At 35.5% G+C, this 27,905-nt stretch overlaps 1 protein-coding gene across 1 annotated transcript; it reads left to right on the top strand.

Moving 5' to 3' along the window:
- Positions 1-1,196: 1,196 nt before the first annotated feature.
- On the top strand, positions 1,197-27,190 carry LOC121405774 (protein crumbs homolog 1-like). Its single transcript, XM_041596726.1, has 9 exons — positions 1,197-1,373; positions 3,351-3,405; positions 4,235-4,405; positions 4,979-5,074; positions 7,258-7,371; positions 15,507-15,620; positions 16,238-16,342; positions 26,737-26,865; positions 27,177-27,190. The coding sequence occupies exons 1-9, from the start codon at positions 1,371-1,373 to the stop codon at positions 27,188-27,190; spliced, it is 801 nt and encodes a 266-aa protein (XP_041452660.1). The 5' UTR covers positions 1,197-1,370.
- The last annotated feature ends 715 nt before the right edge of the window (positions 27,191-27,905 follow it).

Raw genomic sequence — 27,905 nt, 5'->3', positions numbered from 1 at the left:
AACGGGTCCCTGTGATACACCTGACGTCACTTCTCCAAAGGTTGATGTTCTATACTTGCGATACTGTTGGACAAGCTTTTATTTGAAACAAAATCATGAATGATATGACCAGATAAGAGGTGGAATAAAGAAAGAACCTAGGACCCGGGACCTTCAACTAGAAGAAACTTCTATGCAATTCATACAATTGCTAGAACAAGGTGATACAGAAATACATAATGATAAATAAATGAATAAATATGTCTAAATTCCCAGCGTGATAACAGACATGTATGCTAGTCATCGTTGATATTGTTCGTTACTCATTAATACAAGTTCCATCAGTATTCAGAACTTTAATATATCATCATCAAAATCGTCGACGTCACACTCATCACAATCTTCAAAAACTTGGTCTGGGCAAACCGTAATACTTCCTTATAGGGCTCCTCGGGGGGGGGGGGCTCGAAGAAGCAAATTCACATCATCGAAAAGCCAGCCTCTCAAAATAGAATCCTTCGCTCATTGTACCGGTTTTCCTTAAACATATTCAATATAATGAATTAATAAAACCTAACAAGGAATGAAGTCCATATAAAAGCTTTTTTATTGAAACAAAGCTATCAAATAAGAATAACAAAGCAGGATATTGTCTGTCTCTACATACGATAATTACTGCCTTGAAATAAACTGGTATACTAGTGGCTATTTTCTGCTTATATCAATTTTATTATTATGTTAAAAAATAGCACAGAGAAATATTATTATCACTCTTATGATAAAACCGCAGGATGGATGAGGATCGATTTTAAGGCTTTCAGTAAAGTCAATCAATCAAAATCATGAACAAAATAAGCCGGGTATTGTCTGTCTTTGTGATGGTTAATTATCTGGTCAGCTAATGCCTTGAAATGGAAGGTAGTGGCATTTTTGTTCATATACTGCTTTTATCGACTTTTCTATGATGACCAGCAGAATGGCAATGAGGAAACTATTGAGAATCTGACCTATAAAAACCATAAGTGACCAGTATAAAAAAAGACACAATGAATTGTCTTCTATACAGCTACAGCATTCCAATTTTATCACGTACGTACTAATAATGAATGGATATTCGTAGAGTGACGTTATTGTATTTCACTTTTCAAGGAAGGCTTGCTTATGTCATTTTCAGCTAGGTTTGGCAAGTTTTGACATTGATCGAAAATGAAGACAAACTGCAAAACAAATAAATAAATAGGTATTCGGTTGAAGTTATTTGTATTTTGATTTTTTTTTCATTAGCTTTCTGAAGACACACATAAGACAGACGAGAGACTATAGACTCTTAAACAAGCTGCCCTATCTTTGAGGTTTCAGTCATAACCAGTGAGAAACATCTGACCAGAAAAATGGTAAGTATTATATACATTGGTCCCTGATCGCAATTTATTTCAATCTAATGAAATTACAAGAGGAATTTGTTTCAAACAAGAAATAAATATTCTACGACAATTCCCGTTGGTTTATACCCTTAATCATTGAACACCAAACAGGGTAGAGGCATCCCCCATCTCTCTCGATGTTTTGATATATATATATATTTATATAAATATATATATATATATACACACATATATATATATATATATATATATGTGTGTGTGTGTAAAGTTATACATGTACAACAGCTTTTGGCAACTCTTTTTTATTTAAATATTGGAAAGAAATGGATGAAGAGAACAATGGTAGGCGTAGCTTAAATCAAGGTTCCCCAGAGCTATCTACCCTTTGGAAAAATTGGTGATGCCGAAAAAATGTCTCTGCCGGGAATCGAATCCGGGCCCCCAGCTTTGAACGCCGGTGCCTTAACCACTAGACCACAGAGACGGTTAGTAGCTAGGGCGAGCCCGATCCGATTGACCGTCAGATAGACAGATTTTCGACACTATACCAATTATATATTCCTTTGTCGGGTGAAGGTGAGTTTTGAACAATGACAAGCCGCCATGCCTCAGCTGGATCAAAGCTATTGCTTCGATACAGTACACATATGGGAGAAGAAATACAAATGTGTAAAGTTATACATGTACAACAGTTTTTGGCAACTCTTTTTTATTTAAATATTGTAAAGAAATGGATGAAGAGAACAATGGTAGGCGTAGCTTAAATCAAGGTTCCCCAGAGCTATCTACCCTTTGGAAAAATTGGTGATGCCGAAAAAATGTCTCTGCCGGGAATCGAACCCGGGCCCCCAGTTTTGAACGCCGGTGCCTTAACCACTAGACCACAGAGACGGTTAGTAGCTAGGGCGAGCCCGATCCGATTGACCGTCAGATAGACAGATTTTCGACACTATACCAATTATATATTCCTTTGTCGGGTGAAGGTGAGTTTTGAACAATGACAAGCCGCCATGCCTCAGCTGCATCAAAGCTACTGCTTCGATACAGTACACATATGGGAGAAGAAATACAAATGTGTAAAGTTATACATGTACAACAGTTTATGGCAACTCTTTTTTATTTAAATATTGTAAAGAAATGGATGAAGAGAACAATGGTAGGCGTAGCTTAAATCAAGGTTCCCCAGAGCTATCTACCCTTTGGAAAAATTGGTGATGCCGAAAAAATGTCTCTGCCGGGAATCGAACCCGGGCCCCCAGCTTTGAACGCCGGTGCCTTAACCACTAGACCACAGAGACGGTTAGTAGCTAGGGCGAGCCCGATCCGATTGACCGTCAGATAGACAGATTTTCGACACTATACCAATTATATTGCCAAAAACTGTTGTACATGTATAACTTTACACATTTGTATTTCTTCTCCCATATGTGTACTGTATCGAAGCAATAGCTTTGATCCAGCTGAGGATCATCATCATCATCACCATCATCATCACCATCATCACCATCATCATCACCATCATCACCATCATCACTATCATCACTATCATCATCATCATCATCATCCTCATCATCCTCATCAATATTACCATCATCATCACCATCATCACCATCATCACTATCATCATCATCATCATCCCCATCAATATTACCATCACCATCATCATCACCATCATCATCACCATCATCACCATCATCACTATCATCATCATCACCATCAATCATAACGTCATCTCCAATCACCATCATTACCATCATGGTGAAGATGAAGGCCATGGAGATGATTATGGGTCATGGTGGCGTTATTGGTCTTGATCAAATCGATGGAAGAATTATTTCATTTTGAAAATATATTACAGTTATATTATGCTAAGTTTTATTGTATGAAAATCTGTAATGCGGTTTTTGGGAAAGAGGGGATTTTTAATGTGTTTAATGAACCATTTCTACATCTTTTCTGTAATCTTTGTTTCTTTCTTCTAAATAGTCGGATATATCTTCGGTGTGGGTGATTACGTTCTTTATTTTCATAAGCATCACAGGTGAGCTGGCCTACCACATTGGATCAGAATGTTTAGTTAATAAAGAACATAGAGCGTTAGTAAATTGCATAAAGGTTTATTACAAGTGCTTGCTTCTAACGATAACTAAATCAATCCTTTCATTTATTTTTTTTCATAGAAATGTGGAACATCTTTTCCTTAGTTTTGGTGTTAAAATGTTTCTTTGACTCATTTACAATTAATAAAATTGTATAGTTGGCATTCGGTTTGTACTTACTAGTAAGAATACATTATGTAACCTTGGGGTTCTCTCTCGCTTGCATGAACATGATTATAAAACAGGAAAACGCTGAAACTGCTCTGACGGAGCTTACAGAAACCCAAGTAAATGCATAAACATACAAGCAAAATATGTTTGCTTTATGCATACGTGTTAAGCAATAGCCTAATCTGCAAGCAAATTCGGGCAGGCATTTAGCAATTGCTTGTTCTTCTCGAGCAAAACATTGACTCGCTCATTTATTTGTATTAGGGGCCTAACTATAGGCAAAAGCCTATAGCAATGCAATTACTACTTTTTATGCATCTAACCCATTTACAGGAAATTCAAAGGAAATCAAGATATTAAGAGATTGAAGAAAAATTATTCACCCCCCCCCCCAAAAAAAAAAAGGGGGGGGGGTAAAGAGATATTTTGTGAAAAATCGGGGGAAACTCCAGATTAGCCAGTATACCACATTCTATACAAGATTTTAACCTGACTAATATCCATTTGGATTTTATCTTTTTATGATGCCCAATTGTCATAGACATAGTCTAGATACCAAGCCTCCTTAACCAAATCATTATGTCTTTTGTTTCATACAAGCATCTATCACCATGACAACAGCTTCATCTAGTGTATGTGGGCACATTCAACGTCGGGATGGGACTAATATTCAATTGGTACCAATAAGCTTAATGAATACCTTTCCTTCTATCTATAAGAAGATGGTCCCTGAGATGCTCTCCCTAAACCATCTTATCTGCTCTTTACCTGGTAAGAAATATAATGTTGTTGTTTATGATGATCATGATGATATGACGGCGATGATGATGATGATGTTGTTAATGATGATGACGATGACCAAGATGATAATGTTGGTGGTAATGGCAAGAATGATAATGATGATGATGACGTTAATGATTATGGTGACGATAATGGTGATGATGATAATTAATATTAATCTCCCTTACTAAATTTGGCCCATTGATGGAGTGTTTTTATTGGCGAATGGATAAAGCCCCCTTACTATAAACCACGAGGTTGAGGGTTCGAATCCCACCGCAGCATTTCCGTCTTTTCGGTAAGGCGTTTATCTAAATTTGCCACTCTCCAGCCACGTGTAGTAAGTGGGTACAAGGTATAAGAATGCTTAAGCGCCTAGGCAGCCCAGCTAAATCAGAGGAAGTAATAACATTATCGTGTTAAGCAGGGTCGACTGGGAGAACATTTTTTTGGAAATGAAATGGCTATCCTGACGTTATAATCATTGCTATTATTATTATTATCATTATTATTATTGTTATTGTTGTTGTTGACAATATGTTCATAATTACTCTGTTCTTTCAGAAAGTTTGAACGGAACAGATGACCAATATGATATGGATTTATTTCATCTTGAGTGTAACTGCCCATCTGGGCGCCTTGGAGAGCACTGTCAACATGGTATGGTATATAATCAATAACGCTAAAGCTAAAAGGAACATATCACTGCCAAAGCACAAGTTAGTTTCCGGAGCTCCTAAAGCAGGGGTTCTCAAACTACGGCCCGCGGGACTCTGCTGGGTTAATTACTTTTAAGTCACAATATGAAACATAGCTCAATATGATTACACTGTGTATCCATGTAGCCCTAACCGTAATAAAAGTAATGGCAGTCAATTTAATTTGACTTTTAAACAAAATTTATTGGAGTCTTTTCTGTCTGTTCGATCTGCTTTCTTATTAGATGACCAGCGTTGTTCTCACCATTTTTGGATCTTCATACAGATGCCAAAGTGCATTTTCCACAATGAACATTTTAAAGAACTACAGGAACTCATGCCGAAGTACCTTGACAGGGGCTGCAGAACGGTTTTCAAAGGGGGGGGGGGTGGCCATGCAAAATATCACAATCATATGGCCATTTTTACGTTTTTGTACATGGTTTTGGGAAGGGGGGGGGGTTGAAGCCCCTGCTTGACCAGTGAACATTTCCACCAGTGCCTTTGTCTGGCAATTACACCTTTTGTTTCAAGGTTCAAGCAAATTGCTGCTGACAGACTGTCATTTTTCCCATATTGAAAATGACTAGAAGACTGACATCCTTGTTAGAGTCTACAACAGACATGCTCTATCATTCATTTTACTTTGACTACAAAAAATATTGATACTTCAATACATTATTATCTCCCCAATACCAGGTATCTATAGGTACAATCTAGATTCCTTTTAGCAAAGTATATTTTTATCATAAATATTGACTCTCTCTGTATTTTGACATCTTTTCTAAGTTTGCCTGCGTTCCATGAAACTGCTATAAATTTGTTGGATTAAATGCTCCCAAAGTAAGGGCCAAATTGCATAAGAGAGCATCTAGGACCCCAGACGCAAGGGTCAATGCCCTTCGAACAATTTTTTTTTCTAAGTTTCTACTTCACCCTGACCCTTTCAGATATACTTGGAGTCTCATCTGGCCCTTCAAAGAAAAAGTTTGAGAACCCCTGTCCTAAAGCAGTACCCATTCCCTTACCAAGGACAAAAGGCAATTTTTGATCCTGCATTGATACCACATTAGACCCATTGGTGGCGGAAGCCACAAATTTTAGGGGAAGGTCCACCTGAAATTCAGGGATGGGCACAGGTAAAAAAAATTGACAGACAAAAAAAACCGGTTGATCCACACTTAAGCTTTAGGAGTGGATCACCAAAATTTTTTGACAAGCAAAAAAAAAAAAAGAAGGTCATCAACCTAAATTTTAGGGGGGCACAAACGTTTCAGGGGGGGGGGGTGTCCACGTGAATTTAGGGGGGACGTAGGAAAGAAAATTGACAGGCAAAAAAAAAGGTCATCAACACAAAATTCCCCAAAAGGAGGGGGCACGTACCCTCGCCCACCCCCCCCCCCTTCCGCCATCTATATACCGCATCGTGTTATAAATAAAGAACGGGTCTTCAGCAAGCTTCAAGCATTTGTTCTCCAATGAAGATGTAAAAGGTTTTAATATGCTATAACAATATATTTTGTCATATTATTTATGAAAGGGTGCATGTATCTAAATAACATCAATGTAGTCTATTGCATGGCTTAAATATCTCATTTCTGGGCGGAACACAAATTCGTCATTTTCGGTGAAGGACTGTTGGAGGCCTTGTTCGAGATGCTATGCATTTATCAAGATTTTTAATGTAGACGTTCACCAGATGGAAAGTTAGTTTTAATAAAAGAAAAAAAAGGCAACATATTGGTGAAGATTAACAGGAATCCATCAGAGTTTAACGAGTTACTTATATTTTTTTAACTTTGTTTTTTGACTTCACGAAGGAGCTCCATCGTGTGATTTAAATTCAACAAAATTCCAACTGTCTCTAAAAAACCCCTATTGTGGCACACCATGATCACAACCCCTTTTGAAAGAAGAAGTGTTTTATTCATCGGGAGCAGTTGCTTGCATATGTCATCTATTTATAGGAAATTACTGTCTCTCTGTCTCTCTTAATCTTTATTTTTTTCCACTTTTATTAAAACCAACTTATCGTTAGGGAACTTCCCCTTAAGGAGTTTGTATTTGTTAGCCCTTTTATTTCTGCCACAAACACTGTTAAGGTTTTTAAATTAACGCATTTTATCTTTCTCATTTTTCATATAGATTTTGATGAATGTTCGAGCAGCCCTTGTTTATATAATGGCACGTGTAGTAACCTTGATGATAGTTATAACTGTACCTGTATACCTGGGATAATAGGGAACAACTGTGAGATTGGTACGTATTAAATGATGACTGTATTATTCCTTTATGAGTTATCAAAGCATCAGATAAATAGGAGGTACATGAAGTTGTACTTAAAATCAGTAATTATTGCTGTAGGGAATAATGGATTGATCTGCATAAAGTCACAAACACTCGATATTTTGCCGTTTTCAGGCACTGTTTGTTTTGTTTTAATTTTAAGGGGGTAGCAAAACACCACGAATAGTTTGTCATATTCTCCCAGTTTCAGAGTAAAGATGTCCTAGAAACAAATTGCGTTGAGGATATAATCCTCTCCAAGTCGGTAATAGCCCGTATATCTTTGTGATAGCTTTCTATTTCCAAGTCACTGTGGCATATCTGGCGCAAAATTGATGAACATCCTTAATTTAGGAATACATCACTTGGATACAGCAGAACTGAATTTGCAGGAGCGTAGCCGGGGGGCGGTCACCCCCCCAAAAAAAAAGTCCCCAAGAAAGAAAAAAAAGAAGGGAAAAGAGAAGAGAAAAGGAAAGGGAAGGGAGGAAAGTGAAAAAAGCTGGCTTTGTGCTTTTTTTTCTTTTTATTCCTTTTTTTCTCAAAAGTGAAACTCCTTCACTTTTGCTCCAAATTCATATACGAATTTTGCTTCCGCTCTGCGCTCGGGTAAATAATAATATTGATCAGAAGTTCTCCATTGTTTCCCCCATCCTTTCTCTAACCTTGTTTTCCACCTCAGCTATACGTGTTTCTTGCCAGTTAAAGTTCAAATGAATACATTAGGGCATGGAATTAGATTAAGGTTAGGCCGAAGTATATGAAGTTATCTTTTTTTATTATTGATCGCACAACTTCTGGACGAGTCGGCTCCGGGCGGGTAAAATCTTTATATCTATATCACCTCCAAAAAGTCAACTTCTCCCGCTTTTCAGCTCATTACTAAACAACCATGATTTGGGGTCAAACAGGTTCCTGTTCTAAAAAGAGAAAGGTATAAAATTCTTGTCGTATTGAATAAAAAAGTACAATATTTATCATCGAATTCTCTTGAACTTCATTCATTTGCCCGCACATTCATCTCCCGTCTTGTTGTGCTCACTCAGTTTGAAATTTTGAATGACACTTAAGTTTCTTTATAATTCAAAATGAGGCGCTTTAGGATAGGTCAAAGAAATTAGGCATCCTTGCTTTATAAAATTTCAATAAATCACAAAAGTTTCAGCTTTTTGCGCACTATTTCCCTCGTAATGAAGTTCAATAATCTTAGAAAATCAATTGAATTAGAGCCGATGGGGTATTAGAGATATCTGAATTTGATGAAACGTCCGCCCTTTGAAATTTCAGAGTTTCATTGCTCTGCGCAGGGAGGAAGATATTCCTCCCTGCGCAGAGCAGAGCAATGAAGCTCTGAAATTTAAATACACTTCTCCTCTGTTTTGCGAGTTATGCACTGTCACTAAATTGCTTGAAATCAAATCTGATCTTTCCAAGGGAATACCCTTTTATCCGGACCCTTCTCATGGCCAAAAAATTCGAAAAAAAAAATGCTTTAGCTTCCGCACTTCGCGCAGGGTTATTATTATCGTAATTTCCTCCATTGTATTCCTTTTTATGCGTTCGTTCACAATCACTTTTGAAAAAAAAAAGTTCAAAATCACTATATTGTCAACTGAATTGGAGCTGGTATAAGTACTAGAGACAAGAGAGACGGCTCCTTTTAATTTATGAAACACCAAAAGCTTCGCGCTTCGCGCAGGAAGGGGGGAGGTAGAACTCCCCCTCCCTGCACCCACCCCCTAGGGAGCGCACTTCGCGCGCCCTGTAAGTGTTGGCACCAGGCCCCCGAAGCTACCGCCATTTTGTTTAATCCATTAGAAGCTAAAATAAGCCCCCATTAATATTAATTTCGTACGATGCTCCCTCGGTAACTGTGGTTTTGTACGTGTATTAGACAATACGCACATCAGCGCAATGACAAAGGTCAACTTGGAAAATTCATTAATGTATTCATTTTGTTACGCGCTCGTGACGCGAAGGATTCAGCGAATCAAGCAAGCGCAAATCTGAGACGATACGTTGCGCTTTATAAAGTATCGATATCACAAGCGATATCACTTAAAAACAAAACAATGTTTGTATTGCGTCTTATAGGCCTATGCTAATTCTAAAAGGGAAGATGAAAAGAGTAGATCAAGTTGCGATTAGGTAAAAAGGTGGGGGGGGGGGGAGCAAATCATGGTTATTACAATGATGGTATTCATTTTCACTGGTTGAGTATGAATACTAAAAAAAATAACTTTCACCACTAAAAGAGTAATTTCTTGTTAAAATTATTGGAGAAGTAAAAAAAAATAAAAATCTTCATGGATCCCCGTGCCTGCTTTCTTCTGGCGTCCGTTTCATAATGAATTACACTGAGCTAATTAAACATCGCTATTATTGTGATAACCGTGGGAACCTTGATTATGATTGGTATTTGTAGTTACCATACTAGTACTTGGAACTCATGATGAAACGGGCCCCAGTTTATCATCCTCAATATGTTTCCTGTCCCCTTTATTCTCCAGCATTTCTTACTCTGTTTTTTTTTCCATTTAATCATTTTCCCACTCATGTTCTTTTGTGCCACCTTTCTCCTACATATGAAGAGCTCACTTTTAAAAGGGGTTAGGTCCATTTTTAATCAAATTTGATTTTTATGTCTTAATTGATTTTTAGTAGCTCTATAAGATGATACCATAAAAAAGTTGAAATTCCCATAAAAAAAGTGAACTAAAAAAAGAAAATTCACTTTTTTCAAAAGGGGTTAGGTCCATACATAATTTTTCTGGAAAATAATATCTTAAAAAAATATGAAGATAAGTAAATTTCTTTTATACCCAATTTTTGAATTTCTAATGGTAGGGTATCATGAAAATCCATTTTCGCATAAGAATATTGCAATATGGGAGAATTAAAAAAATGATTTTCTTGGAGTGGCCCTAGCCCCTTTTGCTACTTAACTTTTCATATATTTCCTTCTAATTTTCCCACTTGTTATCTGTCTCCTGGTTTCCAAAAATCTCGTCTTATTTCTCTTCCACCCCTTTTGTTCCTACTTCCAACATCAGCTCTCTCACCACCCCCTCTAAATTATCTCTTCATAATTATGTGCCCCTCCAATTCTTTCTCATCTCTTTTCAACCCACTTCTCATCACTCTTTCCCTCTCTCGATCTCCGTCTCATTTTGAATTTTGCCAATTCCAAATCCCTTTCATTCAGTTAGCTCTGTACAAATACTATATGAACACAAATGAAAGACATGAAGGAATTATCTGGTTAGTGGTGAATTTTATTAATTATCCAGAAATTATCAGAGGATTAAGCTTTACCTTTTTCTTAAGCGTATGTTAATAGTTTGAACCAAAAGAAACTTGTGTTTGTATGCTGGGGGGGCACAATTCCCCCTAATTTTTGAAGAACTGAAAAGTGCCTTTTTATGCAAGAAAATGCCCCATCACGAACGTGTACTGTGTCCCTTTCACCTGATGAGAACCTGTTTTAGGTAATACCAATTAGTGCTCTTCCTTATATGCATTTTTTTACCCAAAAATGCCCGCCCCCCCCCACGTATTCTGTGCCCTTCCATCTGAGAGCCAAAAGTGCCCCCTCGCCTTCTTGAAAGTGCCCTTACTTGAATAACTGCCCCCTTTTACCCAAGAAAAGTGCTCCTAAAGAATTTATTCTGTGCCCCTTTCACTTGAGAAGGATCTGTTTTATGGTCACCATGACGAGTGCCCTTTGAAACAAGAAATCAATATTTTCATTTCTATGATATACTTCTGAAGGAAATACTGTGTGCATTAAGTTTAATAATTCATGTGAGTGGGGTATATAAACAGTTTCGTACAGATGGAGGGGGGGGGGGCTTGCCCATAGGCGGCGGAAGCGGTGGGATAGGGAGACCTGTCCCCCCTAAATTTGAGGTGGGGGACAGTCCTCCCCCTAAATTTTTGTTGAGAATCTTTTTTTTTTGCTAGTCAATTTTTTTTCCTGCGTCCCCCCTAAATTCAGGTAGACCCCCCCCTTAAAATTGTTGTGGCCCCCCTAAAATTGTGGTTGACAACCTTTTTTTTGCTGGAAATTGTTGTGGTCCCTTCTAAGATTAAGGTGGATAAATTCAGGTGGACCCCCCTAAATTTTTTGCCTTCCGCCGCCAATGCTCTTGCCCCCCCCCCCAAAAAAAAAAATCACGACCAAGAAAAAAAAGAAAAAGGAAAGCAAAGGGTGAAATATATCATTTTGAATATTTTGTCGAAATCTATCACAAAATTGGATATTTGTTTTAAAAATTTTGCTCGCTCGCAACTTTTTAAAAATTTCACATAAAACAGCATTTTCCCTGTGCCCCCCCCCCCCCACTTTCAAGCAACTTCAATCCGCTGCTCCTATTTGTATGTTTATAGCTTCTCTCTTTGCAACCAATTTTAATGAAAATCAATAAAAAATTTCATACGTCATGAATTTGGGTTGTGATAATAATTTTTTTTTAAATTGGACTTGGAAAAAAACCTTTTCCATCTTCATCACGTGGTTCCTAAGTCTTCAATGTTGAATAGTTGGATTACTTGAATGAAAACATCTGTTACACCAGTCCTGCAGATTGAAAAAAAATAGAGAAAGAAAATCAATTAAATTGTTATGATTTATAAAACAAATGTTTTAAGAAAAGTGAGACTATGCATATATATGTTTCTTCAACACATACCATAGGAAATCTTACTTCTACTAATTATAAACTTGTACTTCTATAAAGCATATATATCACTTAAACATGTTCTCTGCAGTTTACATACCACTCTCCATTCTAACTACATGTACTCTTTGAAAAAATGACAGAGATTTCTTGTAAATATGAATATATAAATTAACATATGTAAATTATATGAATAGACAGAATTAAAGTTGATATGTTTTGTTGTAGAGAATATTTTGATCTGTAATTAAAAACGACAATAACTATAATCTAAAAACAAAATTGAAATGGGTTTTTCAAAGGCAGGTCTATTTGTTGCCAAAAAAATGTGAACAACCTCCATTATCAAAAATAATCACTAACTAGCTCACTCACTCATATAACCGCTGTAGTTTGTGTTTGTCTTTGTGGTCCAGGCACTGTTCTATTAGGCCTACTTCACCAATTATTTATCATCATCAATCACCTCCATGGAAATTGTCAAACTGCATCATCCTATTAGACAAAATGTAAAACCAAAAAAAAATCGTAAATCTACAAATATGAAAATCACACTAAAGAATGAATAAAATGAATTTTATAAAATATAACTCATGAAAAATAAATATTGCTTTGTTTATAAACAAATAGGAAATAAAAAGGCAATTTAATTACTAGTAGATCAAGGACATGACCTAATTTTATAAATTTGCCCAAAGTACATATCTTTTGACATTGGTTCTACTTTAGACTCGAGAGCCTATATATTTAAGAAGTGTATGTTCAGTACAGATCCTACCTCTTTGTGGCTCAGGTTATTTTTATTTAATGTAAACATGGTTAAAATTCAATGCATGTTATGTATCTGTAATTTTGAATGGGTTAGTTTAACTTTAATACCTGGATGAGAATCTGCAAAATGATGCATGCACTTATGATCATCATCTTGAACCATATAGGTAGACCTCTATACTGTTTTTCTTGTCCTTCAAACTCAACCTGTTTTTCTTGTTCTTCAAACTCAACCTGTTTGTGAAAGAAAAGAGTACAATAATAAGAAGTGATATTTTTCATGGCCGTTTGTATAGGGGATTTGGGTAAGAGCTGAAATGTGAAAACCATCAAAAAAAGAATTGCATGACATCCTTCAATTTTATTTTAGAAAATGCACGAAACGGCCATAGGTAATATTGGTTACTTCTGGCACTCGCTTTCTGAATTTTAGGTTTCTCTAAATTTTTTCAAATGTCTGCCCCCCAAAAAAAAAAAAATCTGCATCGTTTTATTTCAGTTGACTTTAACATAATTTCATCTCATGCACTGGGTCTAGATCTATTTGTAAGAAAGTATAGATCTAGTCCAAGACTCAGAGCTGTGCAACAGCATTCGCGTATCTAAATTACTCGTAGGTCTAGATCTAGATAGTAACGATGGACTCTCGATCTATCTAGACCTAGAAAGTAAAGCTTTGGTTCTAAACTGAGATCTAGGCCTATATGGATTTGATGTCTGACTTTTATTTCTGACTTTTATTCCTGGCTAAAAGTTTAAACTTCATTGCCATTATTGACTAAGATTAGATCTAGGGCCTAGTCCTTGGTCCACTGACACTGACAGACATACTCGTACATGTAAATGGAGTCGTTTAGGCCCAGACCTAGATCTAGGCCTAAATTACAGACCTAGATCATAAGCCCTGGGCCTGGGGTAAGTGTCGCGGGTTGGGAAAGTATAATTTAGATGACTAGATTTGAATTAGGTTGGCCTAGAATTAGAAAGCATCGATGAATAAAAGTAAAGTACCGTAGATCTAAGTCTAAAATAATAAGAAGCAACACTAGTTGCTGGTTTCTAACCAAGTTAGAAATTAGATCTAACGTTAGGCCTATCTAGATCTAGGTCCTAGATCTAGCCTATTGATAATAAGACAAACATGCAGAGCAGCATATTATTTCTTATAGACCTCTACAGGAATAACCGTCGTTTTTGGGGATTTATTCAACAATTTCTGACATAAACTATTCGTGAGCCAACACAGTTCAGCGGAACAACCAAAATAGAGAGACTGAAGCTTTTGGTCTAGTTATTTCTAAGACAGAGTCTAACTATAGACCCTATTTATAAATAACAATAAGTTAAAATGGGTGGGGGCTAACATTGGCGGCGGAAGGAAAAAAATTTTGGGGGGTGTCTACCTGAAATTTTGGGATGGACACATGTAAAAAATTGGACAAGTGCTCCAAAAAATTTTGACAAGCAAAAAAAAAAAAAGGTAATCAACCTAAATTTTAGGGGGGGACAACACACGTTTCAATGGGGGTCCACGTGAATTTAGGGGGGGGACGTAGGGAAAAAACTTGACAAGCAAAAAAAAAAAAGGTAGCAAAAAAAATTTATGGGGGAACCGTCCCCCCCCCCACCTAAAATTTAGGGGGGACACGTCCCCCCGCTTCCGCCGCCTATGGGGGCTAAATGCAGAAGCCTGAAGTTATGCAAAATAATTTTTACACAATGACAGGCAATATATCTTCATCCACACTCCACTTCACAGTTTATTCGTGACTGGGTTTCGATCTACTGAAGATAGATGCAGATCTCCCTCCATCTCCCTCTAGATCTAACGTTACAGTATACAAAAAGAAGCTTCATTCTTCTTGATTTAATCAATCATGGGTTGGTCCTTGTTAATTGGAAATGAACCAAACCGGCCCGAAATTCTCTCGATGACCAATCGGCTAGGAGCCCATACAAAATACATGTGGTTAACACAGCGGCATAACCGCAACACTGCAAGCAACATACAGGCTGCACTGGGCGACGATGACAATCTAACTTCAATTTAAAAGACCAAATTCTGCTTTCCTTTAACAGAAGAATGATAGCAAACTCTCTAATTTGGTAGAGAAATAACCTGAGATCACAAAATACTGTGTGAAATTTGTAAATAGTCCACTGAATTCATGTGGTTATATCAATTTATACGTACTCACCGGAGTGTTCGTAGGTCCATTTTTGTGTGGAAAGAAAAGTTTCAGATTCGGGTTCAGAATGAATAAATTAGATGACGTAATGAGGTCAAATGAATAATTACTTCTGTAACACGATATCACTAGTATCGATGACAAAGAATCGGGGAAATCGCGTATTAATGACGCTCTTAGCCAATGAAAAGGGCGGAATATGAATATATTTACGCTCATGAATGTCAATGGGGGCTTATTTTTGTCTTCAAATGATCGCGGTAGGCGGAGCCTAATCTCATTTGTTTTGTGCTGAACGCGCGCGCAGCTTTCGGTCTAGTAATATATTATAAGGTCTTTGGTTGGCACGCTTCGCGTGCATTTACTGCCCCCTCCAAAATAAAATCCTGGCTACGCGGTTGGAGCTTTGTGAGCAAATGATATATGATATTATATGGTAATACACGCATGTATTAAAATCATTTCCTAGATATTAATGAATGCGAAAGCTCACCGTGCCTCAATGGAGCGACTTGCCTGGACCTTATTAATGCCTTCGACTGCTGGTGTTTTCCGGGCTACACAGGAGTTTACTGTGAAAGAGGTAATCTCAAGGGAACACGTACATAAACTTCATCACTTTACTGCACATAGTGAGGTCATTCAATCAGACCTGCAGTACAATAACATCATTATGCCATTAAAAAATCAGGTACAAATATTATATGCATAGGTTTTAGGTGAGTTTACAATCTTGATTATTATCAATTATTATCAAGTATTCATCATCTAATCAGTTTGATAATTATTTCACTGTATCTGTTTTCCTACATATCAGGATGACTCCAGGGTATTTGATAAAGAGGAGGACATGCCCCGTAGAAGTCTTGTTACATTCTGAAATAAGTGATATCATAAATCGTACTCGTACAGTTATATCAGCGATTTTTTTTCTAAAAATATTTGTTAAGTCAAATTTCCTTAAACGAGGGGTGGTCCTAGGATAATTTTATAGGAAATGGGCAAGATGACGTGAATATGACGTCATATTTTTCCTCTGTCGAATTACAAAGGTGTCTAACCTTTTTATACATGTGAGGCAGATGCCGTCCCCTCTGAAGCCGTTAGTGATTTTTATAAAACAGGTAGGCATATCATGAATACGATGAAATACTTTAAACCTACCAATTATAAATTGATTATGTATTTTTTTCATCACAGAATCATCTATTGTTCTAATAGTGAAAGGAAAAAATATACTGGCTGGTAGTTTTTCAGACAATTCCTCACTTCTAGATACCCGTTACGTCAGACTCTCTCTACCGGGTAAGTAGTTGATCAGACAATTCCTCGCTTCTGAAAACTCGTTACTTCAGACTCCCTTTACCGGGTAAGCAGTGTATCAGACAATTCCTCACTTCTAGATACTCGTTACGTCAGACTCCCTCTACCGGGTAAGTAGTGTATCAGATAATTCTTCACTTCTAGATACTCGTTACGTCAGACTCCCTCTACCGGGTAAGTAGTGTATCAGACAATTCCTCACTTCTAGATACCTGTTACGTAAGACTCCCACTACCGGGTAAGTAGTGTATCAGATAATTCCTCACTTCTAGATACTCGTTACGTCAGACTTCCTCTACCGGGTAAGTTGTGTATCAGATAATTCCTCACTTCTAGATACTCGTTATGTCAGACTCCCTCTACCGGGTAAGTAGTGGATCAGACAATTCCTCACTTCTAGATAATCGTTACGTCAGACTCCCTCTACCGGGTAAGTAGTGTATCAGACAATTCCTCACTTCTAGATAATCGTTATGTCAGACTCCCTCTACCGGGTAAGTAGTGTATCAGACAATTCCTCACTTCTAGAAACTCGTTACGTCAGACTCCCTCTACCGGGTAAGTAGTGTATCAGATAATTCCTCACTTCTAGAAACTCGTTACGTCAGACTCCCTCTACCGGGTAAGTAGTGTATCAGACAATTCCTCACTTCTAGATAATCGTTACGTCAGACTCCCTCTACCGGGTAAGTAGTGGATCAGACAATTTTTCACTTCTATAAATCGTTACGTCAGACTCCCTCTACTAAATAAGATAAGCAGTTATAAATGACTCCATATAATGTAATATCGATAATGACGATAACATAAAAAAATGATATCAAATAATGATAACAATAATAATAATAATGATAAGTCATCATCATCATCACAACACTATCAACATTAATGATGATAATAATATATTGCGATATTGTTTGATACATATATTATTTTTGCTATAACAAAATTGTATCCATTTTTTCGCAATTAATTTTTTAAATGTGTATTATAGTATCAATGCATTCGGTATGTAGGTCTTAACGGTGACAACCCACGTAAAAAGGGTACAAGAAACCACATTTTTGCTTCTCAAATTCATTTTTATAAGGATATTTGTCGATGTTTCATGTAGCAGCTGCCAAGACTTAGAATGCCATCTCTCTTCCAGTAGCAAATTATCCAAGTATTCCTGGCTTCAAATCTTCCCTTAAGACATAACTTTTTCCTAAATCATTAATTTCTCTTTTTATCTCGAATGACTGATTGTGGTTATTACTGCAAACGTTAAATTATCATTCATATATTGTACGCGCTTTGGTTCTTTTTGTTTTAGCGCCTCTAAATATCCATTATTATTATTTTTATTATTATTATCATTATCATTATTATTATTATTATTATTATTAATATCATTATTATTACTATTTTTGTTATCATTATTATATAAAAAAGGACATTCCGCCTAGATTTTTCATCAACACATTTAATGTAGACTAAAAAGAATGGGGGGTCTAAACGGTAACAACCCACGTGGTAAAGGGCACACGAAACCACATTTTTGCTTCTAAAATCGTATTTACTTTGATTGTCAAATTTCCAAAAGGTAAAATATGGCACCCCTTTAACAAAATCCTGGGGGTGTTTCACAAAGATTTAAGTATGACTTAAAGTCACACTTAAATACTGAGTTGCGAACGTTATGAAAGGCTTGACCGCATTGGTCAGATCGTGTCGTGAGGACGCGCGCTAATGCGTATCTATACTCTATGGTATCTATCAATAAGATCGCGCGTTGCGTATCATGTACGCGTCGGCATTTAAGTGCGACTTAAGTCATGCTTAAATCTTTGTGAAACACCCCCCTGGATCCTGTAGCACCCCGTAATTTTTGTTAAAACTAGATCCGCGCCTGCATGTATATCCTGGAAAGTCTGGCTAAGTTGTGACAAAAAATAAAGGCACACTCAAAATTGTTTTCGTACATATTGATTGTTCGAAAGCGGTCGGAGTAGATGGTATTTACCCTAAGTTTCTTAAGCTGGCAGCAGAGAGTATAGCTGGACCTTTAACCCATTTATTTAATGCAACTTTGCAAACTAGTGTTATTCCAGAAGATTTTAAGACAGCAAGAATTACTCCTGTACATAAGGGAGGATCTTTTGATATTGACAATTATAGACCAATATCTGTGCTTCCAGTCCTGTCCAAAATACTAGAGAGAGCAGTACATGATCAATTGTATAAGTACTTAAATGTAAATGATCTACTTGCAAATTGTCAGTCTGGCTTCAGACCGTCTTATTCCACTGCCACTTGTCTAACTGAGAATACAGACTTTTTGTATGATAAAATGGACCGAAAACATGTTACTGGTGGTATTTTCTTGGACCTACGCAAAGCTTTTGATGTTATTCCTCACAATTTTATACTTGCAAAACTTAAGTACTATGGTATTACTGGCAATGAATACAACTGGATGGAATCGTATTTAACAGACAGAAGGCAAATTTTAATGATTAACAATTGTCGCAGTAAATTTTTAAAGATAAAATCAGGTGTTCCACAAGGATCTATATTGGGTCCATTGATATTTTGTATTTTTATTAATGACATGTGTAATTTGAAATTGCATGTACATTCTAAAATGTCTCTTTATGCTGATGATACCCCCATTTTTAATCACGGTGAATCAATTAAGGAGAGACAAAAGTATTTGCAAGATGATTTTGATTCAATATGTAAATGGTTAGACTTAAATGATATGCATTTACACCCGCAAAAAAACAAAAGCCATGGTATTTGGTCAAAAGAAAAAGTTGAGGGGTGCTCATTTGCCAGTGAAATTCAGGAACATACAATTAGAAAATGTAAAAAAGATTAAATACTTAGGTGTCATGCTCGATCCGGGCTTGACTTGGTGTGAACATATTACTAATATCGTTTGTAAAATATCTCGAGCAATTTATTTATTTATTTATTTAAAAATCTTTATACAGGATAAGCATGTTCAGATAATATATACACTGTTTTTCAACATGGTCCTGTAGACATAGTAAATATCTAACAATGTACAGAAAAGGTGCATTAAACAATTCAAATTCAGGCAGTAGGTTGTATAAGGCGGATTAAGCAATAGGTTGTATAAGGCGGATTAAGCATTTACTGTCCTTTGATATCATGAAGAAGCTGTACTTTTCTATGATTTTACCTTACATTGATTACTGTAGTACATCTTGGGGAAGCAGTGCAAAAATACATTTAGATAAGATACAAAAACTTCAAAATAAATATGCCAGGATGCTTTTGAAAAAAGATTATAATACATCACAAATATCTCTGTTGCAGTCACTGAAGTCCCAATCAGTAGATCAGCGTATAAAATATCAGTATTGTGTTTTTGTATATAAAATAATGAACAATTTAGTTCCAAATTATTTAAAACCTTTAGTATGTAAACGGCCCGTGAAATACAGGACACGGTTTTCTTTGCGATGCCCCCTTCAGCTTCCCAAAGCTAGAACTGAATGTAAAAGAAAATCTTTCGCATATTCGGACCCAAATTATTTAATGCACTTCCTTCAAATTTACAAGTCTGTACGTGTACCTCCTTGTTAGTTTTTAAAAAATCATGCAAAGCCTTTCATACGAATTGATGAAGAGCGAAATAATATTCCATTGATTTACAATGCTATGTACTTGTATGTTTAGATTGTCACTTCCCACTCTAAATTTTTTGATGTTAATTGTTTCTGATGTTAAATAGTTTGTATTTTGTATTTTTGACGTTGAATGTTTTTTGATGATATATTTTATATTTATCTTGACATGTATTTTAAACTGCAGGGCGCCTTTGTAAAGCAGTTTTAAGAACTGAACAGGCCTACCCTGCAGTATAAAATAAATAAAACAAAATGAATAAATAAATGAATATAAATAAATATAACGTGCATTGGGTTAGCGCCAGCATAGAAAAAAAGTCAGCAAATCTGGGCATTACACCACACCTTCACTGGTCCAAGTGCAAAACCTCACTCTTAAAAGAAATTGTAAGATAATAAAATAAATAAGAGAATTTCGTGTACTCACTGTCTATAAGAAGAGTCAGTCTGTATAGGTCAATACATTTCATTATTTTCATCTTTATTATTTTTTTGCTCAACATTTTTCTCACATCGAAACAAACAATAACGCATAATAGTAAACGATTGAGAAGGGTATGATAACATATTGTTAAATATTTTGCTTGATCACATAAATTTGCTTGTAACTGAAGGCCCTAATGAAATAAGTTTTAAGTAATAAACGGTGGAAGATGGATCTAATTTAGTATGACGAATACATCCAAGTTCGATTTTTTTAATTACGAAAGAGAGAGAGAGAGAGAGGGGAAAAATATTTACACACTGACAATTACAATGACATTTATTGCCATGTCACCCGTAGTGTGGGTATTGGAGAAACAATCATACAAATGTACAAAATCATCAACTGTATTTCATCATGTATCATTTAGAGTAATTTACACTGAATAGAAAGGGGTAGCAATGAATATATACATACAGACCTATGTATGACCCTTAGAAAAATTCACTAACATGTCATCTGATGACTATCCATGTATTCATTTATGAAATCTTATCTCCCAGATGGATATGAATTTACTCATATCCATTTTGAGTATCAATAGTCATTTTAAACTCCATTTTTAAAAGTCATCTTTGATTTTTGAACACACCAGATCACTGACTCTCTTTTTAACTTTTCCCTTATGTACTACACCCTTAAAACCATTGAAGGGTCATTCCATACGTGTCATACGGGACATTTAGAGAACATTTGACATTTTTTTTACAAGAAAAAACTAAAAATATTCCAGTAACTATAGGTGATCATCAAGTACTCCCAGAGTGTTAGAAAAACCAAGACTTAACATGACTTGAATTCACATCCTGTATAATACAGATTTTAAATAGTAATGTGTCGTACGGACGCAGAAAAAGTGGCTTTTTTAGAAACCTCAAGTTTGTACTCAAAAGGCTGTGAGTTGGGCAGATAAATTTCATAAAAACTGAACTCAAATTGACATTCAATTACCCAAGAACAAACACATCTATAAAAGAAAGCAAAATAAACATTAATGAATAAATAAAGCAAATTATAATTTTCGAGAACATTGTGTCGTACGGGACATTCAAAATGTGTCGTACGGGACATCTCTAAATTGAAGCCAAACTTTCTTACTTTATGTCTCTTTGACTTCTTCAATCACATTATTTGGCTGATGATAATGATAATCCTATCAAACTAAAGACATTCATTAGGTTAGAAACCGCTATTATTCATTATTTCTGTCAATATATCATAAACAAAATAATGTGTCGTACGGGACACTTGTGTGTCGTACGGGACACTTGTGTGTCGTAAGGGACACTTGTGTGTCGTACAGGACACTTGCTTCCAACTTTGAAACAAAAAGTAGTTTTTTAGAGGGAAAAATATGAATTTCAGCCAAAAAAGTAAAAAAGAGTGTGAAATAGATAAGTGCTTTATAAACACACACGTCTTTAAATATAATAAAGACATGATAACAATATTATTAGTCCAGGTATGGATCTTCATTCTTGTCATAGTCTTTTATATGATGGATGCATAATAAATGTGTGGATACAAAATTATCGCACTAAGTTCGGACTGGGGTAAGTTGAGCCAAACAGCATGGGGCAAGTTGAGCCATGGTAATTCCTATGGTAATGTATCCTTAAAAAACAAACAAACCATAAATATAGATTGAAATGCAGGCTGAAAGGAGCAAATTTACATGACTGCTCTTTTCCTTTTACAGGATGTTAGTATTTATAGAGAATTAGCAAGTGAAAAGACTTTAAACAAAAAATTGACATGCTGGTTCTCCCCCATACATTTTGTACATAATTTTTGTGGCTCAACTTACCCCAGAAGGTGGCTCAAACTTACCCCATATATGGGGCAAGTTGAGCCATTTGACATCAGTTTTTTCAAAGGTCACGATGACTTTCAGTGTTGGGGTAGAAAGTTATATATAGGTGGAAAATATTTCAGAAGAATGAAATTTCAAGGCATGGTACTTATTTCGACAAGATTATTAATCACATCAATTCTAACATGCAAAATGCAAAAACTGTCACAACTTACCCCGCCTTCCCCTACTCCCAGAGTGTTAGAAAAACCAAGATTTAACATGACTTGAATTCACATCCTGTATAATACAGATTTTAAATAGTAATGTGTCGTACGGACGCAGAAAAAGTGGCTTTTTTAGAAACCTCAAGTTTGTACTCAAAAGGCTGTGAGTTGGGCAGATAAATTTCATAAAAACTGAACTCAAATTGACATTCAATTACCCAAGAACAAACACATCTATAAAAGAAAGCAAAATAAACATTAATGAATAAATAAAGCAAATTATAATTTTCGAGAACATTGTGTCGTACGGGACATTCAAAATGTGTCGTACGGGACATCTCTAAATTGAAGCCAAACTTTCTTACTTTATGTCTCTTTGACTTCTTCAATCACATTATTTGGCTGATGATAATGATAATCCTATCAAACTAAGACATTCATTAGGTTAGAAACCGCTATTATTCATTATTTCTGTCAATATATCATAAACAAAATAATGTGTCGTACGGGACACTTGTGTGTCGTACGGGACACTTGTGTGTCGTAAGGGACACTTGTGTGTCGTACAGGACACTTGCGTGTCGTACAGACACTTGCTTCCAACTTTGAAACAAAAAGTAGTTTTTTAGAGGGAAAAATATGAATTTCAGCCAAAAAAGTAAAAAAGAGTGTGAAATAGATAAGTGCTTTATAAACACACACGTCTTTAAATATAATAAAGACATGATAACAATATTATTAGTCCAGGTATGGATCTTCATTCTTGTCATAGTCTTTTATATGATGGATGCATAATAAATGTGTGGATACAAAATTATCGCACTAAGTTCGGACTGGGGTAAGTTGAGCCAAACAGCATGGGGCAAGTTGAGCCATGGTAATTCCTATGGTAATGTATCCTTAAAAAACAAACAAACCATAAATATAGATTGAAATGCAGGCTGAAAGGAGCAAATTTACATGACTGCTCTTTTCCTTTTACAGGATGTTAGTATTTATAGAGAATTAGCAAGTGAAAAGACTTTAAACAAAAAATTGACATGCTGGTTCTCCCCCATACATTTTGTACATAATTTTTGTGGCTCAACTTACCCCAGAAGGTGGCTCAAACTTACCCCATATATGGGGCAAGTTGAGCCATTTGACATCAGTTTTTTCAAAGGTCACGATGACTTTCAGTGTTGGGGTAGAAAGTTATATATAGGTGGAAAATATTTCAGAAGAATGAAATTTCAAGGCATGGTACTTATTTCGACAACATTATTAATCATATCAATTCTAACATGCAAAATGCAAAAACTGTCACAACTTACCCCGCCTTCCCCTACTCCCAGAGTGTTAGAAAAACCAAGATTTAACATGACTTGAATTCACATCCTGTATAATACAGATTTTAAATAGTAATGTGTCGTACGGACGCAGAAAAAGTGGCTTTTTTAGAAACCTCAAGTTTGTACTCAAAAGGCTGTGAGTTGGGCAGATAAATTTCATAAAAACTGAACTCAAATTGACATTCAATTACCCAAGAACAAACACATCTATAAAAGAAAGCAAAATAAACATTAATGAATAAATAAAGCAAATTATAATTTTCGAGAACATTGTGTCGTACGGGACATTCAAAATGTGTCGTACGGGACATCTCTAAATTGAAGCCAAACTTTCTTACTTTATGTCCCTTTGACTTCTTCAATCACATTATTTGGCTGATGATAATGATAATCCTATCAAACTAAGACATTCATTGGGTTAGAAACCGCTATTATTCATTATTTCTGTCAATATATCATAAACAAAATAATGTGTCGTACGGGACACTTGCGTGTCGTACAGGCACTTGCGTGTTGTACTGGGCAGCCTGAATAAAAAAAATAACTTTTTATCATTCAGAAGGAGCATTGTCCCTGAATTTTTCCTTTTTTATGAAAAAATATTTTAATAAGTAGTCATTCAGGTCAATATAATTAAGTAACCTCAATATATACAATCGGGAGCAATATGTTATAATTTTTTTCATGATGGGAAATGTACAAGTGTTCACGCATTTTTACGAGCTGAAAAACTTGTGGTTTTGTGTGAAGTTATATTTTAGTGAATTAATTGATGATTTCCAAACACTATTTACACAATGAGTGAATGAAACTTTGTGTGTAAATTATGGGGCTAAAATGTTATAATTTTTTTATATAAAATGTATATCTACATGTTATATGTCACAACTGTCACTTGTAATTCCACGAAATATTTTTTTTCTAAAGAAATGCGGTTCTTTTTCAAACCCATCTGCATTTTATGAAACCATATGGTTTGTCTTATATTCCAGACTTTTTTTTACAACTTGAAAAAAGTAAGGAGTTTCAATACTGTATATAAAAAATAGTGATCATCAAGGGAAGTCCAAATAGATGATCATGATGATTGATATGTATTTTTCACATTAGATGCAAGAGGAAGTCATCTTCCAGGCTAGGTTGAAATAATTATAAAGGTTTTCTTTTCATGCTCAATGAAAAGAAATTAACCCTCTGATCAGTGAAAATCACCAGTTTGGCTGAAGGGATTCACAAAAGAATAAGCCTACATGAAATCAATTAAAATGTTTAGAATCACCTATTTCATGTTCTATGGAGATAAGCAAAGGACTTTTTCAGTTCACTTTATTTTAAATCAATTAAAAGAATTTAAATATGCCTTCTATTTATGGTTTCTGAATCCAAATCCTGCAATTAAATGCATTATACATCGTGTGTCGTACGGGACAACTTTTAATAGGACAATAATTGAAAAATGAAGGGCAGTAATTAGATCCTTATGGGATAAATCGATCACCCATGAGTCAAAGAAAGAGAAACTGATTTTATGAAATTGCATCATCAAAAATAAAATTGTAGGGAAAAAAAATTTGCATTGCCATGTGTCGTACGGGACATTGCCAAAAATAGGTGCGGAAAAATCAGGGCTGCCACTATTATGGATCATTAAAATGTTGTAGATATTATTTGGAACATTCAATGATATATTATTCTATTGACCTGCAATATTTTCAATCTTCTCGTGCTTTGCAAATAATTGTTTCAGGCGGTGTTTGTACTTGACTATTCAATTCGCAAAATTATTGAAAATTTAAGTTTCCATTGTTCCCCCCAATTGAAACTATATCTGTCTTCACTTTTGGTTAAAACTCATAATTTTCATGAAATTTAGGTACCATAGTAAAATATTACACTACTTATGACTTATTGAAAGCATGTTGATATTTATGATATTTTTGAAGTTCTAGTGTGGAATCGCCCTGAATAGAAATAAAGTTAAAGCTATTTAAGTAAGTCATAGATGAATTGTAGATTTTTAGCATGCGGCAGCCATTGTGGGCGCCATCTTGGATTTTCCAGGTACCCAGGGGCCCGTTGCAGAAAGAGTTGCGTTTAAATGCAAGTCAAAAATGCGCGCTGTTGATTGGTTGAAATCAAGTTGCGCATGATTTTTAGAGTTGCGTTTGATTGCAACTCTTTCTGCAACGGGCCCCTGGGGGTGTTTCACAAAGATTTAAGTATGACTTAGGTCGCACTTAAATGTCGACGCGTACATGATATGCAACGCGCAATCTTATTGATCAATACGGAGTAGTGCGCGTCCTCTTGGCATGATCTGACCAATGCTGTCATGCCTTTTATACTGCGCGCAACTAGGCATTTAAGTGCGACTCATACTTAAATCTTTGTGAAACACCCCCCTGGAGTGCTTATTCATTCTAAATTGTCCAATTTTTTTTCACCCCTGGGCCATGGAATATAAACCGAAAAGGGATTCTAGGGTCCAGGGGCCCGTTGCAGAAAGAGTTGCGTTTAAACGCAAGTCAAAAAATCAATCGCAAGTCTCAAATGCGCGCTGTTGATTGGTTGAAAATCAAGTTGCGCATGATTTTTAGAGTTGCAATTGATTGCAACTCTTTCTGCAACGGGCCCCAGGGTGGATAATGAATGAGTTATATCAATTTTCAGTGAATTGCGGCCATCTTAGACGCCATCCTGAAAATATATATATACTTTCCCGTGGACGGATTTCGGTAGATTTATTACTATGTTATTCCGGAGGTCAATACTGCCAGAACCAGTTGCAGTATAAACATTTGTTGCAATTTGCTCCGGGACAAATCATAAATTGACCCGTCTTATCCATAAAATGCCCTGTAACTTTTTCATTCTCAATCCAATCTCAATATTTTTTCGTAGATATTACTTCACCTCGATCGGTTGCTTACGACCCATATGATCGATTGGTCTACTGGGTTAATACCAATAATATTTCAAGGACTAATCTAAATGGAAGTAATAACGAACTCATCTTTTCCGAACCTGAGGGTAAGTATAAGAAAAGAGAGAGAGAAAGATAATCAATTTTTGCATAAAATTTAAAGTGAAAGTATAGCTCCCTCTTAAATGAGGGTTTATTTAGAATGGTAGGTTTGAATCGAAGATCAGAATGTCATTTGCATTATGTAACCTCCTTCATATTAAGTGTCCTAAATATCAAACAGTGCTTAAATCGTTCTGCTTTTCGGATCAGTATATGATTCAACGCTGCCACTACACGATTGCATCATTTGTATAGTGAATATAATTATTATCCTATTATGTAATACGGAATATGCTTTAAAAAAATCCTGTTTCAGGTTCTGAATATTAACCACGCACTTTGCATTATAGTCGCTCAGAGTATTACCTTGATTTAATTATACAAAGAATCCTTAATATTCCTTTTCAGGCCAGTGTAGAAATAAATGCAGCTCACGTCTTGTGTTAAGTCTATGTTTATATATATATATATATATATATAGAGGAAAAAATGACTACGAAGTGGTCGTTGCTCCTTGCTTCTCCATTTAATCAAGCTTTCGATCAATGCATGATCTTCCTCAGGACTATAAATATATAAACAAAGTACAAATACAATACAATAATATAATAATACAATATGATGGCCTCTAAAATAATCTAAACATGCTTCACGGTTACTTATAATTATTAATTATTTTACACTATATAAACAAGAGAACATATTATATGATATAAAAAGACTTATTGCCAGATAAAGATATATATTTATAGAAACAGATATTAATTCTATGTAATTATATTACTACAATAGAGGCCTCTAAAATAATCTAAACATGCTTCACGGTTACTTATAATTATTAATTATTTTACACTATATAACAAGAGAACATATTATATGATATAAAAAGACTTATTGCCAGATAAAGATATATATTTATAGAAACAGATATTAATTTTATGTAATTATATTACTACAATAGAGGCCATCATATTGTATTATTATATTATTGTATTGTATTTGTACTTTGTTTATATATTTATAGTCCTGAGGAAGATCATGCATT

Source organism: Lytechinus variegatus, chromosome 19 (genome assembly GCF_018143015.1).
Source record: "Lytechinus variegatus isolate NC3 chromosome 19, Lvar_3.0, whole genome shotgun sequence".
NCBI classification, from domain to species: domain Eukaryota; kingdom Metazoa; phylum Echinodermata; class Echinoidea; order Temnopleuroida; family Toxopneustidae; genus Lytechinus; species Lytechinus variegatus.
This window is presented reverse-complemented; position numbering and strand designations above follow the sequence as displayed.

Bases quoted from the DNA above. Each gene is read 5' to 3' on its own strand.
- LOC121405774 (XM_041596726.1), top strand. The intron at 5,075-7,257 runs GTATGGTATATA...TTTTTCATATAG, and splicing joins TGGAGAGCACTGTCAACATG to ATTTTGATGAATGTTCGAGC. The intron at 15,621-16,237 runs GTAATCTCAAGG...TTTTCATCACAG, and splicing joins AGGAGTTTACTGTGAAAGAG to AATCATCTATTGTTCTAATA.